The 18,106-nt window shown below is 38.9% G+C and overlaps 1 protein-coding gene across 4 annotated transcripts in view; it reads left to right on the forward strand.

Moving 5' to 3' along the window:
• Positions 1-320: 320 nt before the first annotated feature.
• The window catches only part of LOC149184619 (protein SUPPRESSOR OF GENE SILENCING 3 homolog), a 204,675-nt gene continuing 186,889 nt past the window's right edge, over positions 321-18,106 (forward strand). The window contains exons 1-3 of one of the 4 annotated variants that reach the window (XM_089417625.1): positions 321-473; positions 1,098-1,295; positions 1,412-2,769. In XM_089417625.1, the coding sequence (XP_089273751.1) occupies positions 1,417-2,769 (1,353 nt within the window). In that variant the 5' untranslated portion in view covers positions 321-473; positions 1,098-1,295; positions 1,412-1,416. Of the gene's footprint in view, positions 558-618; positions 801-829; positions 1,296-1,411; positions 2,770-18,106 lie in introns of those variants that run through there. The other 3 variants (XM_089417626.1, XM_089417624.1, XM_089417627.1) reach the window with 3 other exon arrangements.

The raw sequence follows: 18,106 nt of genomic DNA on the forward strand, positions 1-18,106 counted from the left end.
GACATGAAATCTTGATTTGTGTTATTTAAAGTGGTTTTTTGAATGTATGTATAGATTTAGCACTCTGAAAAACCCTATAACACTTTCACTGTGTAGGGGTTACCTATCAAACTTATAATTTCAATAAATCTTCGCCCAATTTTAGAAAAATTACCCAAAAAAACTCAAAAAAAAACTTCCGAAAATCACACCACTAACTCTATAAATAATAATGATGGACTTTTTATTTAAGTAGAAAAATTTAGAAAATCATCTTACACGGTTCCCACATTTTCGCCGACATGGAATCTTCTCTTCCCGTGGTGGCTAGGCGAATGACGGACGTCAAACTGTAATTAATGTATCGTTTAAACAGAAACCAACGCCCGAAACCGTAGTTTTGTCAACGCAGATCGGGTGTTCGACTCACGACGAGAGTGCTTTTCCGCTTTCATGGCGCAGAGGACCACAGCGTCTGGTTGCGGCGGAGAAAGGTGCTGCCGTGTTAGGATTCGTACATTTCTTGTCATTTGATGTTGAATTTGGTCCTTTGGTTCGAATCCTGTGCACGAAATTCTGTGAGTTTTGTTCAAAAATACTTTACATAATGTATATACATATTCTGTCTGGATGTATATATATATACGGATGAACAGGCTTTCTAATTTTACTATTCACGATGTCTGGGAAATAAGTTTCTGCCGTGGAGCATCGTGTTGTTTGTCTGGGCTGAGCGATTTAGTCGGGGAGCTTCATAGCATTCTGAACGAATTTGAAGGGATTGAAAAGACAATTGTAGGACAAGAAAACAAGTTTGCGAGGTAAAACTGAGAAAATATCTAAAATTTACCGCCACCGTACGCAAGAAATGATGATAATCGCTTGAGGAGGGCTTGACCTTGACCGTTGTAGACTGGCCTTATAAAGATTTGAAAAATATCGGATTCTAACATGAGTCTGTTTATTAACATAAAAGAAACACACACATGGTCTATTTTAACATTTACTCGCCTCTCTATAGATTCAACTCTGATGGATCGTGAAGGTACTAGTAGTAATACTTGCGGTGAAATTTCACTTAGTAAGCTTCGTTGTTTTTTTCTATTCATCTTTAACAGGTCGTGATCTTCAAAAAATTCTGTCCCTGCAAAGACTGGACTCTTTAGTATGACGTGTTGTTATCTTATACTACAATGCTGTCAAGAATTTGGAAGGAATTGAAGATTTCCTTCATATAGTTGCGGCCGAACTAAAGAATTTTCAAAGGCACTCTTCAGCTTCTGCTCGAATTTTTGACGACTTGCACAGCTGCCGAGGTAGGAATTGAATAGTAATTTCTAAATGTCTTTGGGAATTTTTGACAGACTAGCAGTAGCAGCTCCATCGAGGTTTTTATGCAGCGTAATCAATTTTTTTTTCTGTAATGTCTCAGAAGCAATGGGTTGGAATGAGGACGAGACTGGAGAAGCACACAATAACACGTTAATGCTGAACGGTAATAATTTGTTTAGTAGCCCTAAGAAGAAAAAGAATAGGAAGAATCGTAAGAGAGGCGATGCTACTCTTGATCCCGCTCAAGATGCTGCGCAGAGTAAATATGTCTCCAGCTTTTCCTGGGGTTCTTCTTCTTCTTCTGGTCAGTTAAATTATGATAATACCATTAACCGTAATAGTCAAAGATGGGCCTCGAAAGAAGGCTCATCGTCTCAAGTTGGCTCAAGATTTGGTGGATCACAAGAACAAAAGGCATGGACTGATTCCTCTTCACGCAGATCTGGGCATCACCAATCCAGTCGCTCAAATTTACCTCCAACTGACAGCTGGGCTAAGAGTGGTCTGTCAGCAACTGGTTTCCAAAAGGATGGGAAAGCTAAACTGGGTTTCGATGGAGCTGCTCAAAGGCCAGCAAGGTGGAATGATGTGAAGGACAGAAACAATAAGGGTTCGGATGAAGCCTACAAGCGTTGGGGTTTTAGAGACGAAGGCAAGGCACAGAAGAATAATATAAGAATTGATAAATGGATAAGAAAAAATGAGGGTTGGCAGGCTGGGAATAAGCACGACTTAACGAGGTCACCACAACAGATAGCAGAGAATAATTGGCAATCTGCCTGCAGGGACTCGAATTGGCAGAGTTCGCCTTCACCGGGCTGGCAATGGAAGAACATAGTAAGCAATTCACCTTTGGTATCTGGACCTGAAACAAGTGAAAGTGCAGAAATTTCTTGTTTAAGAAACAATTTGTTGCCAAAGCTTCTTCCTTCAGAGCAACTGGAGGGAGCAGATATGCCATATGATCTAGGCTATCAATCGAGAAGTGGCTCTGAACCTGACATTATGGAGGAAGGAAGCGATGATGATTGGTTGCTTAGCGATGATTATGAATCTGATGCTAGTGTAGTAAGTCATGAGGCCCAAAAGAAGGATAAGGCGTTTAGGAAATTTTTCCAGTCGTTGGATACTTTAACGATTGAGGAGATAAACGAGTCTGCAAGGCAGTGGCATTGCCCAGCGTGCCAAGGTGGGGTGGGCGCTATTGATTGGTACAATGGCATGCAACCTCTTTTGTCCCATGCTAAAACTGTCAGGTCGAAGAGGGTCAAGTTACACAGGAAACTTGCAGAGGTTTTGGAAGAAGAATTAAAGAGGCGAGGGGCTGCAGGTCTAGCTGCAGAGGAAATGTTTGGCAAATGGAAGGGTTTGCAAGAAGTGACGAGCAATCACATGATCATTTGGCCACCGATGGTTGTGATTCAGAACACTGTTCTGGAGCAAGATGAGAAGAATATGGTACTACTACTCACCCTCTAACTTCAGTTAAAATTACTTTGCATGTTGTTGGAAACAAGGAAAGTCGTTCTGCATGAATGATCATAAAGAAAAACCAATCTCTTGTTAGGGAAAAAAACGAGCACTCTGTAAAAGCTAGAGGATTAAGGAAACCTTCCAGCTTTATTTGAAAACTGTTAACAAGACATTAAATTGAGTTGGTCAGTCTTCGTTAATCATATGCAAATTATATTCTTATGGAAGCTTGGCAGGCTCATACGCTGCCCGTTACATGCACAAATTTTGGACAAAGTGAGGCAGTTTCTAGTGTTATGGGAGATGGAGGAGGGTACTGCCATAAATGGATGGAATGTTTACAATATACCTGAACTTAGCACATTCAATTAAATATCTGTTTATGGATATTTAGTAATTTTAGTTGAGTGCTTTAAGGGATCGAGTTAATTACACTATGTTACACTATGGATGAGAAATAGAGATGGGTTTTATGGTTTGGTCTTTGGAGTTTGCTTCTCTGATCCGGTTGCTGTATGTGAATGGCTTTAATCTCTGCTGTGAAAATTTGTTGTTCTATGTTTTGGTGAGTTTTCTTGCAGGTTTTAGTGTGAGATCCATTTGTGAGTACAGAGATATCTACATGATATTATATTAAAGCATCTTGCAAACGGCCCAGAGAGAGTCCATATGCATTGCGGAAGCAGAGGAAGGAGAAATGGAGGATGCATGTGGATTATTGGGAGAGTTCAATTAGAAATTAAAACATTAAAGGCCAGACTGGCATGATGAATCTGAAGAGGAACATGAGAAGCCATGAGACGAAGCTGGTTTTGTAGACCCCATGGAAAAATTAATTGAGCTTGTTATATAAACAAGAAGCTTGTAATAATAATAATAATAATAAGACGTAAAGTTGAAATGTGTTTCATCAAATGCCATGGACAAATACCATGAGTTACCAATAAATCACTAACACTAAAATCAATTAATGACTATATAAATAATAAACTAAAATATAATAATAAAAATAAGTAATGATGTTATATAAAATTAAATAAGTTTGTAATTAGTGAGTAATTAGGCAAAGGGCATGATCTCATTCATCAAGAGGCACCTAGGGCTGTATTGCCAGGGCCTCCCACAATTGTAATCATCAGGGCCTCCCACAATTATAATCATCATCAATCAATTAATATATATTTATAACTGTAGCTGAGTTTTAATGTCCCATCTGGTATTAGAGCTGCATATTTTGAAAATTCATGTTACTATTTTGTTGATAGGTTTGGATGATGCTTTTGGAGACTCAGTTTTCTCATGTGAGTTTGACGAGTTTGTCGAATCCGGCGAATTGAGATGTTGAGTAGCTTCTTTATTCTGGGGTATTTGATCGGATGTAATCTTCAGATTGTCACAATGCAGGTCAACATCACCATTGCTTGATAATAATTTAGATCCACCTTATTTGATAGGATTGCATGAACCTTTTTAAATTCGTTATGGTTCTACTAGAGTTGACTCTCTATTACCCTAGAGCTGCTCGATGTTTTTGCCATGTCCTGTTACTTTAGTCTCAAGATCTATCAATCTTTTATTAAAATCAGATAGGCCATATTTATAGTGGGGGCCCTCTTAATGTATCTCACTTCATAAATTCCATCATTATTAAATATATAAATTTATACATACCATGTTTATTATTTTAGTACATATTATTTCAGCAATTATTATCTGCTACATTAGTAACAGAGCGAAAATTTTCAGCCATAAAATTAAACAGCCATATGTTATGTGGTCACCATTTTATATATATTTATAATATGGATACAAAAAAGGAGACTATAATTGTCATTCTTGACGAAAGAAGGAATACACGCAGTGATCTGCTTATTGATACAATAAATAAAACATTTGAAAAATACAATATGAGATACACATTGAGGACAAAGTAGGTGATGAAATTTGGGTGGATGAGTGCTTCTTTGATGGAGACAGTGAAGATGAAGGTAAAGAAGAAGCCGATGCTGAAGATGAAGACTTTAATTCTGATTTTGAATCCAATTGGGAATGCGAAGAAGAAGACGACGACTCCAAATCCAATTGGGAATATAAAGATGATGATGAAGAAACCTGAAGCTTGAAGCCGAGGATGCATTCTATAAAGAAGCCATTAAAGATTTCAATAAACCAGGTATTGCAGAAGAACTTATGGTGGGCGTCAACCCAACATCACTTTCTAACTCACAAAGCTCCATTGAGGTTTGCAAATATGCAAGGAAATCTCATAAGTCCTCAAGATCTTTAACAAGATACTAAAAAAAGGTTTCCCTACATGTATAATACGGGGAATCCCACATAGGCTTCTCAGTGCTCAAGGATTCCTCTCTATTCAACTCCTGAGGTGATAGATGGGCCTGGTTACAGTGGTGCCAAGGCTGACATATCATTGTGCTGAATAATCCTCTACATGCTCAGATCAGTTTGTGTCCTGTTCAATGACTCAATTTATTTTTCATACACTTGTACATTCACCCATGTTCAACTTTGGGCGTCGAAATGTACGAAGCAGCTTTCATTGTTGTACAGTGGAAGGAAATGTCTGAGAAATATAATCCATCATTATATCGTTAAAATCATAATGATGTTACTAGCTTATAGGAGGTTTGAAAGTTCTTGTGGAAGGTAGAATTAAAAATAATAAAAAAAAAAAAAATTCCATCTATAGTATCATCATTACCCTTGCTTTGAGGACAAGGAATTTTGAAGTGGATGTCAATGCTATATAAATAATAGTAATATGTAAAGTTGAAATGGGTTTCACCAAACGCTGTGGGAAAATACCCTGAGTTACCAACCATGGCCCATAAACCACCAACGATAAAACCATTTAATGACCATAAAAATAATAAATACAAATATAATAATAAAAAGGATAATAATACACTTCGTTAAAAGGCACACTAGGCCATATTTATAGTGGTGGTCCTCTCGATGTATCTATCTTATCTAAATTTATATACATCATATTAATTATATTAGCATATATTATTTCTGAAATTATTGTCTGCTACAGAGCTAAAGACCAGAAGCCTTATAGTTTAAGGGAGACTTGAATCTGGATTTGTTCGTGGATTGGAAGAAAGGAATAGAAATGTATTTTAATATGGAAAACATTGATGAAGATGACCCTTGAGAACTGTAAAAAATGTAGCGGTGAATTAGAAATGACAAACTACTCTATGGCGGTTAATCTCTAAAACAAGGGGAGTAAATGGAAAATAATTGATAAACTTTGGTCCATGATGTTGAAGCACTTGAGAGAAAAAAATCATCCTACAGATTACCTGCATAAGTTATTTAAACAGTTTCAAAATTTGAGGCAAAAGGAATTTTGTGCAAGAATTCATGGGCTTGCAAATAAACACAGATATCAAGAAGATGAAGAACATGCAACACTGAGATATGTTAATGGGCTACGTTTCCAATGTCAAGACAAGTTAGCTTTAGTGTAATTACATTTTGTAGATGAGGCCTATTTTATGCATTGAAGGCTGAAGATGGGGTAATGGTAGAACAGTAGGAAAAAGAGATTGTAGCACTCAAGGAAGAGGAGGTTCTTCTAAACCTCCCACAAGTGAAGAGCTCAAGGAAGTCAACTGAACTTCAAAGGTAGAGGGAGGATTTAGAGGGAGACGTTGGCTTGAGGAGACTATTGAGGTGCTACATCTACAATGAAGTCCACACATATCAAAATTGTGCCCTAATCTCCGGAGCTAGGAATATGACATTGATAGCCCAAGAAGAGCATATGGTAACCCAAGAAGTGTCCTAATCAACAGGGGAGAAGTGGTTGTTGCAGAGAACTCTGGCAATGGACAACAAGGATACCTTACAGTTTGATTGGAGAAGAAGTGTCTTCAAATCTAGATGCAAATGTCAAGGAAAAATATGCAAGTTGATTATTGAAAGTGGTTCTTTAAATAATTTGGCAACCATGGAGATGCTAAAGAAATTATAGCTTGCTTGGTTCTCTAACCCAAATCCTTAAAGAATTTCTTGGCTGCAACTAGACCATAGAGTGATTAGGTATTATTATTGAATATTGGACATTATGAAGACAAAGTATTGTGTGATATAGTGCCTATGGAGGCCCACCATTTGTTGTTGGGCAGGCCATGGCAATTTGATAGAAATTGAATTGATCATGTCAAGGAAAATACGTATGCAGTAAGGCTCAATAGCAAAAGGGATATCATGAAGCCTTTGAATGATGATGGAAGATCTGGTTTGGCTACTTTGTCAGTCATTTTGTTAGGTTGGAAAGAGTTATTGAATGATGCAAAAGGAAAGGTATATGTTTTCTGCACTAGAAAGGAGAAGGTACCAGAAAAACGAGAAATCCCCATTGAGGTGCAAGAGTTGTTATTATGCAGTCTTGACTCCTGTAGAGTTACCTGCAAGTTAACTGTTACTTCTTAGTTGCACTTCAACATACCTGATATTTTTTTGTTGGATGTGACCATCATTTGAACAGATTTTGTACCTAGATTAATGATGTTAGAGCTTGTTACCCACCATTTTGTGGGTAATCTCCCTAGGAGAATTTTACTTTCTCCAAGATAGTCCTCAGTCGGTAGCCAGCAGCCCCTTGCGGCCATCAGCTAGCTCATTGTGCCATTTCTCCACCACTTGAGCCCCAGCCATGTGGTCCCTCGCTCATCTGTTATGATCGTATGTTTGAAGGTGGGCCTCCCGAATCTAAAGTTATGCCTTGTCATTTTGAGATTGAGTTTTGTAGTTTGCTTATCATGGACATTTCTGGGCATGAATTAATGGGGGGGGGGATTTGGCGAAAGGAATGGGCTAGGTCTGTGCTTCTATCCCCTAGACCTCTTTTAGGAATTAACCTTGGATTCTAGTCCCGTGGGATCTCTTTTATTGACCATTTGGTTTCCGGGATGGTATTTCATGGGAAACCCCGATTTTGGTTGTGTGGTCCCGTTCCCTTATCTGCTTATATTACCCTTTTTCCACTCATTATTATCCCATCCATCATTTTCCCCCCCTGGGTCCACATTCCTCCTGTTGTCACCCAAAGTGTACACCAAGGGCCACAATGCTCAGGGCAAGGGTTGTCACTCTAATCCTTGCCCACTCCGTTCTAGCTATCTCCTAGGCAAGCTAAGGGGGGTAGTCCCTAGGGGCTGAAAGATGGATGATGAAGGAAAACTTGTTGGGAGATAACAAGTTCTAGGAGATGCACTGAGAATTATCTTATTAACTTGACTTAAATTAGATGCAAGCGAGGTTGATTGAGCAATGCTTTTAGGATATTCAATTAGATTAGACAATTTAGATTTAACGTTATAAGACCAGTGCCTTTCAATTACAATGCTCAGAGAAATAAACTTGTAGAATAAATGGAGTATCAAGTCATAGGATAATAAATGCTGCTTAAGGAAACTTAAAACAAGATGAGTGCCAATTACACTTCGCTGCTCCAGAACAAATCAATTATCCAATCTTGCAATCAGAATGACTCACAAAAAATTGCCAACTCATAAAGTGATTTAAGATTGTATTAATGAAGCAATATTAGCAATGAAAGCTATCTTGTGAGATTAGTCAAAAAAAATTTTAAAGATTTATTAAGCATACTAAAGTAAGCACGGAAAGGCAGTGAAATGGAACCACTTACAGTCAGAATCAATAAATCAATGCTGCCCTTGGTTATATGCTTTTTAGAACGATTTTTACTTAAGATAGATCAGTTAGAAGCACAAATAATAGAACTTGCAGACAGAGCAAATGCAAATTACAAATCTACTATGACGCACCAGCAAGATGAGATTACTAATAATGACAGAGAGTATGAAAAGCAATCCCAGAAAAAACAAGTCAGTCCCAAAGCAATCAGCTCATCCAATATGATATGATAATGATAATGATCCAAAGCTGCAATAAGAGTAGTACTTGCTCTTAGTCTACTTCAGCAAACCACCAATGCTTAGCTAGATATTTCTAAGGTATGATCAACAAATAAGATAGCAGTGAGCAATGGTTATAGAGCAAGGCACAATGAAATTTCTTTATGCTATCATAAATCAGTCCTTAGGACAGCAAAGAAGAATTAGTAAGTTTGCCAATGAAAAATGTGCCCAGAACAGTCTTAATTATAGCTCTTTATATGAGAAAATGAATGCAAACATGTAAGAGGGAGGGAACCAAGGGATGCCTAACACAATCTTTCACCAATGATGCTGAGTATCACATTTATATTTCAGATTTCAAGATATTAACAATGATTACTCAAAGGGACAGCAAATTTATTAGTACTCTTACAAAACTGGAAATCCTCAAGATATATCAATGAAATTGATGCCAAGTAAAAGATATTCATTCAAGTCAAGAGAGCTCTGAATGTTATCATTCACAAATAGATATTCAAGCTGAACCATAAACTGTAACTAATTAGATTGCTTGCTTAGGACAGCAGTAAGCCACTTATTTTCCAATGACAAAGGAGCAACAAAATGAGTTTATGACACAGTGAGCAATTTAGATTTATTTCTTAATCAAGCTTATTAGAACATGAAAATGATATTCAGTGATTACCAAGTAAACTTATGACAGCAACGAATAAGATAACAGAGAGAAATAGCTACTTATGAATTTTCCTTATGCCAAGTGTGTCAAATAGTCATAAAACTTTCACTTCTTCTTGACCTAGACTAAAGCACTTAAGATAGAGAACAAACAGTGACAAAATATGCTATTACCACTGATATGTCAGACTTGATTATGCTTATCATGTAGATGTGATAGTCATCACCAGATCAATGACTTGCCAATGTATTTAGCAATGTATGAGCAATTTCTGTGTTAACTAGATGAAGTGGATGTCACTGTTTCTATCAGACTTTAGTAAGCACTCAAAACAGAAATGGACTTTGCAGTTCTATGCCAGAGAATGCTCCACTAATGCAATTAATTCCTTGGATTATTAAACAATTTGTGATTTATTTTTAGGGCGCTTTCATCACTGTCAGGAGATAATTTCTTAGCTGTAGATGAACAATGAAGAAACAAAGGGTTTGAGGGTGCAAACCAGTGAGCCCTTTGGGCTTGGAGACACTTGCAACGAAACCCTCCAATAGATGGTCCACCTGCAAACAAATTATTTTGGAATTTTCTGCATATAATAATAATCCAAACTCAGAAAATTTTTAAGTTATGCCACAGTAGAGGCAACACTGTGAGCTTTTAAGGCAGAGATGAAGCTTTTTAAAGCAGCATTAAGGGCTTAGTAGCCACAGGAATGAGGATGGCAGATCTGAGTAAGGCCTCAAAGGCTTGCGTTAAGGAGGTGAGGGGGATTTGAGGGCAACGCAACCCGAAGAGGGACTGCGCTAAGCCAAACAGAGGCTGCTACAGGCAGCAGAAAGGGGAAATAGGGCAACGGATGAGGAAGACAAGCTTAGGAGAGGAGCTGCAGCAGGGGAAAAAGGGAAGAGCTGCTGGAATGCCACGGGTAAATAAGGCCACGACAGGGGCTTTGAAAAACATCGTTAGGCCCCAAAGGCTCAGAAATTTGCCCAATGTCACAAAAAAATGGCTAACTTCAGATCTTTCTCTTTCACTGAATAATCTCGAATTTTTGGCCCTGCAAACAATATTTGGGACAAGATCTTGCCCTCCAGGGCCTAGATTTGTCTCAAAACCCCCAGATCTCCTTGAAAAAATCTCAGATCTGAAGATTTTCTTGGCTGATTTCTCAGATCTATTCCTGCAAACAATCTTTGAGCCCAGATCTTGCCCTCCAGGGTCTAGATCTGGCTCAGATTTGAAGATTTCCTTGGCTGATTTTCAAATCTATACCTGCACAAGCAAAAATTGAAATGCCCAAGACCTAATATATACAAAAATAGAGAAAATCCCAAAACCCAAATGTTAGAATTCAAAATTATGTTACACAAATCTAAGATCTACGCAAATAAATTACAAATCTATACAAATAATCTACAAGTCTATCAGATTTGAGGAGTATGAGTCCAACTCTGCTCCCAGATCTGACAATCTAAGGCTTTTAATAGCAAGATTTATCAATTTCCCACACAAAAAATATTTTTTTTTTTAAATTTAAAGGAGGTGCTTAACTCAAAACCCTTCGTATATCAGACATAAAATTTTATGATAAGCCCGGAGCTAATTTAGCTGGGCTCTTTAGAAAACATAAATCGGGAGTTGGCTGGTCCAACTGAAAACTTCTCCTAACGCCCGAGGATATAAAAATCAAGATTTTCTTGCAAAACTCAATCCAACCATCAAAATAGAGCGAGAAAATGATAATAAAATTCAGGCAAATAGAGATACTGTTAAAATTGACAACTAGGGCCAAACTCCATATGGGTCTTCTTATTTATGGCAACTGATATTTTTCTTGGATTACTCTCGTCAAGAGGTGTAGGATTTGATCTAAAGATCATTTGATTCCGACATGTATTCATGGAGATATGAATTTATTTGTGGTATGTGACAATTTGTCAAGGTCGGCCAACAACCAAATTACCCCAACCTATCCTTAACGTTTTACTATAAACAGAAGAGGACTTCAAGTCATTTGTCACTCACTTCACTCATGATCTCTCTCCACTTGTTTTGGGTTTTGGTGGCAAGAGAGGTCTAGATGATGAAGCCCTAGATGCAAGAGGAAAGAAGACAATCTGGCCGCAGTCAAGAAGGGTTTTATACGCTGGAATAAGATGCCCTAGCCGCAGTCCAAACTATGAGTTCAAGCTGCTTTTCATTTGTGCCCTAATCCACTGTTAAGGAAGGGCTAATGCTGCCCTAAACGCAGTCCTAAAGGAGGAGACATAACCGCTGTCTTGGAGGTGCCCTAATGTCCTAAACGTAGGCCCTATTCCACAGTAGCAAGAGACCTAATTGGCAGCCCTAATCTACTGTTAATAGAGACCTATACAACCTTATACGCAGCTCTATTGGCCACAGTAGAAGATGCCCTAATCAACAACATATAAAGATCTAAGCCGCAGTTAGAAGATCCCTTATCAAAGCTTACAAGGGACCCTAAGACGCAGCAAGAAGAGTGGACTTATGCCGCAACAAAAGGAAGTATTTCATCAACATTAAAGTCACATTGCTGTAGGTGACAGCGTGGACTGTTTTGGGCATGATCAAGCTATTCTTGAACTCGGTATGTTGGGCAGAAGAATCTGCAATAAGGAAGAACTAGAGACTACTGTAAGGGCTGTTTGGATCACTGTGTGAAGGGACAAAAGTTGCAGTCAACTGCTGGGCTAGGCCGCAGACCATAGCTAGTAGTTGGAGGCCTCTTTAAGTGTTGCGTTCAGACCCTATAAGTCAGCATATCATTGGAGGACTGTGTGAAGGCTATCCGCAGTAAATAGGTGGAATGTGGAGTATGTTTAGGGTGCTGTGGGCACTTAGAGCTTGTGCCCTAACCAAAGATCAGGTTTGCCAAGATATGTTTCAGTCCTTATAGCATGTATAAGATGCCAGATGGGCAGTCTTCACATGATCAGTGAAGCAGCAAAGGAAGGAGAGTTTTATGGAAGGAAAGCTTCAGTATTTTGGGTAATTGGTTGAGCTATCATCTGATGCATATCTTCAGTCCTTGGTATCAGATCTGCAACCTCATTGTGTTATCATTTCGAGGAAGATCTGATCTCCTATTTTGGCAAGTCAAGTCTTGACTTAAAATGTATTTGTACTATCTCTCTCTCTGCTGAACTATTGAAGAATATAAGAAGAATTGATCAAGGGTTTCCCCTCATTGGGGTTTGTCCCTGGCTGGTGCCACATCTTGTGTCCTTTTGTTTTGGTGTGTCTTCTACTGTTTATGTTTATGTTCTATCTGCACTTTACTATCATGCTGATGTGATTACTAATCTAGAATTGATAAAATTGAAGTAAATTGCTCTAAGCATATAACATACCAAAATTTAACAGATACTTGCTATTACATTCAAAATTTAAATTATTATTTAAACCCCAATGACTGAGCAAGATACCTGTACTCAAATCACTCTTGAGAAGCTATCATCAATGGCTAATTTTTTTTTATGCATGAAAACAACACATCTTACAGTATTTCCATGAAGAGTAACACCAGTGAAATTTAACCCCAAAGTCTTTCTTTATTATCCAGGAAAAAATTACACAAAAGCTTTTTGCTTAGCACATGATTGAGAGATTGGATAGATCGACTGACAAATGACTTTTTATTTAAAGATAAATCTTCCAACGGCTAGTTCGAGTGATCCTCGTCAAAACAATCTCGACTGTTGATGAAGATTAAAATTTCTTTTAATCTCATTCGTCGAAATATTTAATTCTTGAGGAAATTCGAATTTTTCAATTAAATGCATTTTAATTAACTCAAAAATTAATTTTTTGAGTTAATTTCCCAAAAAATTTGACTTTGACTCAACCCCCAGGGATCAAAGGTTTAAAATTTAGCAAAATAATTAATTTACTCAAGTCCCGAGACCTTTTAAAATTTATTTTTTAAGGACCAACAAATTTTGTCTTTGGAGAATTTAAATTTACCTAGGACTTAGAATTAATTAAATTTTTGGCTTAGGATTTTAATTAATTTTTGGCCAAAAAATTTAATTAATTAATCTATGAGGGGATAAATTATTTTCCAACCCTCCAGATACTTTACATCATGATTTTCATATTTTTTTACATCATAAGGGAAAAACCCATTTGTAATAGACCTTCACAGACTACCCATTTTTGCGACACAAATATAATCCAGCAGACCAAACAATTTGTAATAACTTAACCAAATAGTTAGGATTATTCCCAAATCACTTCTACATAGACTCGATTTAAAACACTAGGACTCGCTAAGATCCTAGTGACAAAATCCATTCCAACTTTGGGGTAAGATTGGAGGAAAACTCTACCGACCATCCGAGAATGGAATGGTGAGAGAAAAAAACTCCCAGAATGGAGATCGTCACTAGAAAAGTAGGTTTACCTAGGTCATTACATACATGACACGGATCTGCTGAGATTATTTACATTATACACATGCAGAAAGGGTTTACATAACATCTTAGAAGTTAGGCTGATGATGATAGCTGAACGACACTGACATATTGATCAGGCGCTATTCCTTTTGCGAAAAAAGGGGTGTACTGCTATGGGTCGTTGACACGTAGTGGTCAACACCTCCATTGGGTTTACATAGGGTTAACCTGCCCCTTCCTCTCGCCCACACCTTGGGTCATGGCCTGGAATGAAGTCCGGGGGTTGATGCAGTTAAAAAGAAAGTTAAAGGCATATATGGCCACATTCAACAGGAAAAGTACCACAAAATGCAAAAGATGGATGGGACAAAAACATTTTAGCATGTGGGCAAGAGCCAATACATGAGCTCTACACCATTATCATGGCCATCACCCTGGTTCCTATAGGTTCTATGAGCCTTCTTCATCGTAGAGGAACCCATGATTGTCTCAACCCCTGGTGGGCGATGAACCACCCCACCTTAAAGGGGGGATTCCACTACTATATCTGACACATTATGCTCTAAACCCTTGAGCTCCGAGTAGTTAATCAAAGAAAATCATAAAAGGCAAAAGTCATATAAAGAAGGGTGGGAAAACCAATGCCGGGGCACCTCATGTACCACGATTGCTTCCTCCTACACATCATAAACCCAAAGTGTGGGCTTCCCTCTTATTAGCTACCCTTGTACCCCAGCATGTGACCCAAGGTTGCCCATTCTCTTCCCCTACTTCATTCACTTATCTGTCACATGCCACCACCTTTTAATGGATGTACCTTGACTGTATTATCCCCTTTAGAGGTATAAACCACCTAATAGGGTGTTTGGTTAATGCATCAACGTTGCAGGAAGCGCCCCCCCCGGATCCTAGGCCGGAATCGCACTCCGTACGGAAGCGTTCCGGAAGCGCCCCAGGAAGCGCGATTCCAAAAAATCCGAAGCGCGATTCAGTTTTTTTAAAGCTCTTCCTGGATTTTAGGAAGCGTGGGCCCCGAAGCGCGCTTCGGATGGCGCTTCGGGCCTCCGAAGCGCCACGCTTCGGGCTCGGAAGCGTGCGCTTCACGCAACGCTTCGGAGCGCTTCCTCCAAAACCGCGCGGGCAAGGGAAAATACATCATTTTTTTTAATTTTTTTTTAAAGTTAACTTAACTTAGCAATGAGGGGGTGGGTTAGGGTGAGTTTAGGGTGAGGAATGAAAAGAATAAAGCTCCCATTCATTCCTCATTTTCTCACTTTGAGTTTATGAGAGTTGGAGAAGAGAAGAGAGGAGAGGAGAAGAGAAGAGAGGAAAGGAGAGGAGAAGAGAGGAGAGCTTGGAGGAGTGAAGAAGGAGGAGCTAGGAGAAGGAGGAGGAGCTTGGAGCAAGAGCTTGGAGGACTTCATACAAGAGCTAAAGAGGTAAGTTCAAACCCCAAACTCCCTTGTTTTTTTGAAAAAAAATTTGTATTTTTCTCCTCCCTCTCCTACTCTTTCCCATTGTTTCTACTTGCTCCTTTATTTACAGGTTGTCCACCACCTATATCCATATTCCAAGATGGTGTTCTTTTGGCTTCTATGTATCATTCCACTCTTGGTTTTAATGATGGCAAGGGTGAAGAATAGAAGGGAAGAAACAGAAGAGGACATTGGTGATGGTCCTAATAGTAGTGACCCAATGTATGATGAGGAGGAAGGGTTTGAAGAGGAAGGGGATGAACTTGAAGGGGACACTGAAACACAAGATGGGAAAGCTACATCAACACCCTTGTGGAACTATGTGACCAAACTTGATGGGGGAAAGGGTGGTGGATCTTACAAATTTGTGTGCCCTCATGGTTGTCATGGAGGAAAACCATATTGTGGTTCATATACCCGTCTGAGGAGGCATCTTTGTGGGGTGCTGGACAGTGATGAAAAAAGGGTTCTGTGGGGGTACAAATTTGCCCAAACATTTCAACTGAAGAAAGAAGAAAATACATCCAAATAGAGATGGCTGCACAACAAAAAAACAAGAAACCAAAAACTCATTCTGAATCAAGTGCAACCTCTAAATTTGGTAGTTGCTCATCTCCTCATGGTACTTCTGCAACCTCTGGAGGTAGAAGAACAATAGGGGATTTCCTTAATGTTGCTGGGAGGGATGATGTGGATGGAAAGATAGTCCGTTTTCTTTGTGCTTGCGGTGTACCATTCAATGTGCTTCGCTCTCCCTATTGGCATGACATGGTAAAGGCCATCAATGAAGCCCCAAAAGGATACAAGGCCCCCAACTATGAGAAAGCTAGAACAATGTTATTAGAAAGAGAAAAAGCTAAGGTTCAAAGAGCTTTGACACGTTTTACAAATGAGTGGGTGGATTCTGGGGTATCCATTGTATCAGATGGGTGGACAAATATTAGAAACCAACATTTGATAAATGTTCTTGGTGTTTCTTCTAGTGGTGCAGTATTTATTGCATGTCATGACTCCTCCTCCATTAGTGCAACTGCACAAAACATTGCAGATCTCCTATTGAAATCAATCAAAGATGTTGGTCCGAATAATGTGGTTCAAGTGATCACAGATAATGCAGCAAATTGTAAGGCAGCAGGAAAAATTATTGAGCGTACTCATCCAAACATCTTTTGGTCTGGGTGCCTAGTTCACACATTGAACCTTTTGATGCATGATATTGTGAAACACAAAGATTGTGGGTGGATTGCTGAGGTTTACAGGAAAGGGAAGTAGCTCATTAAATTCATCACAGGGCATACAAGGGTAAACTACTTCTATGGCACTTACTCCAAGTTGCAATTGCTTAAAATTGCAAAGACAAGATTTGCTAGTTATTACCTCACCTTTAGGCGGCTAGTGAAGGTGAGACAAGCTTTAACTAATCTGGTGTGTGCTGAAACATGGGATGAAATTAACACTGACACAGATGGTGCTAATGCAGTCAAGGACATTGTTCTTGACAGTTACTTTTGGTCACAGGTTAAATATATTTTGCAATTCACCAAACCAATTTATTACATGATCAAGTTTGCAGATTCAGATTGACCAGTAATTGGGGAGGTGTATGAGCAAATGGATAGCATGTTGGGGTAGATTAAAGACATTGTTGAGCCTAGAGATACCACCTTGTACAATTATATTCGTGTAGAGGTGCAAAACCGATGGGAAATGCTAAATATTCCATTGCATGCATTAGCATATGTTTTGACACCTAAATACTATCATCCATCATGGCTTTCAACACCAGCACCTGGGGGGGGAAGCAGGAGAAAACCACACCAAGATCAAGAGGTTCACCAAAAATATATGGCTGGCCGCTGCATTGAGTAAATTAATCCCTGATGAGGAGGAGGCTGCATTGGTACGGAGACAGGTGAGCAACTATACGCTCAACACTGGTCCATTTGGGAGCATGCATGCAATTAGAGATCGAGAGACTTTTTCTGCTCTTGAGTGGTGGAACATGCATGGAGGGGGTACTCCACTTCTACAGAGTTTGGCATTGCGGGTGCTATCACAGGTGGTAAACACTTCTTCTGCAGAGAGGTGTTGGAGCTCTTATTCTTTCATCCACAGTGTTAAAAGAAACAGGTTGAGTTTAGACCGGGCAGAGAGCTTGGTTTATGTTCATTACAACTTGCGATTGTTGTCCCATTACTGTGAAGATGCAAAGTCTAATAAAGACTTGTTGATTTGGGACAAGAATCCAGAGGAGCCCAATTTGGAGGATGGAGTGTTGCGACTAGAGCAATTAGAGGATGCTCTTTTCCAGGTATGTCCATTGTGGTATGAATTTTCCAATTTTCCCTTATAAAGCATTTCTCTAATTCAATTATTCATGTTTTTAATTTTTTTGTTAACTAGTGTTTTTTTTTGCATGAATTTGTTGAGCGATTCTAGGATGATGATGACCGTGTTGATATGCCACCACCCCCACCCCCATTTGGTCCCTGGGTTCCTAGGTTCCATGGTTCAACACCAACAGCAGGGGGTTCTTCTTCATCAGTTTCAGTGCCACGACTTCCACAGGCACCATCTTCTTCATTGCCACCACGTGGAGGCCCGCCACCACGTTCTATTCGTGGTGGAAGGAGGAGAGATTAGTAGATATATTCACAATCTACTACTTTTTGTCATAGATTACTCATTAGACTTGTAGACTTGTGAATTTGAATTTTGAACCTTTTTGGCTTGGCGGTGACCAAGTGACATATTTTGTAAACATTATTATTTGAATTTTGGACATGACAAATGTTGACAGTTGCTCACTTGCTAGATAAATCATAATATGCTCTATGTTTTATG

Source organism: Pinus tabuliformis, chromosome 3_2 (genome assembly GCF_031772625.1).
Source record: "Pinus tabuliformis cultivar Carrire ecotype Pingquan chromosome 3_2, CPIR1, whole genome shotgun sequence".
In the NCBI taxonomy this organism is placed as follows: Eukaryota; Viridiplantae; Streptophyta; class Pinopsida; order Pinales; family Pinaceae; genus Pinus; species Pinus tabuliformis.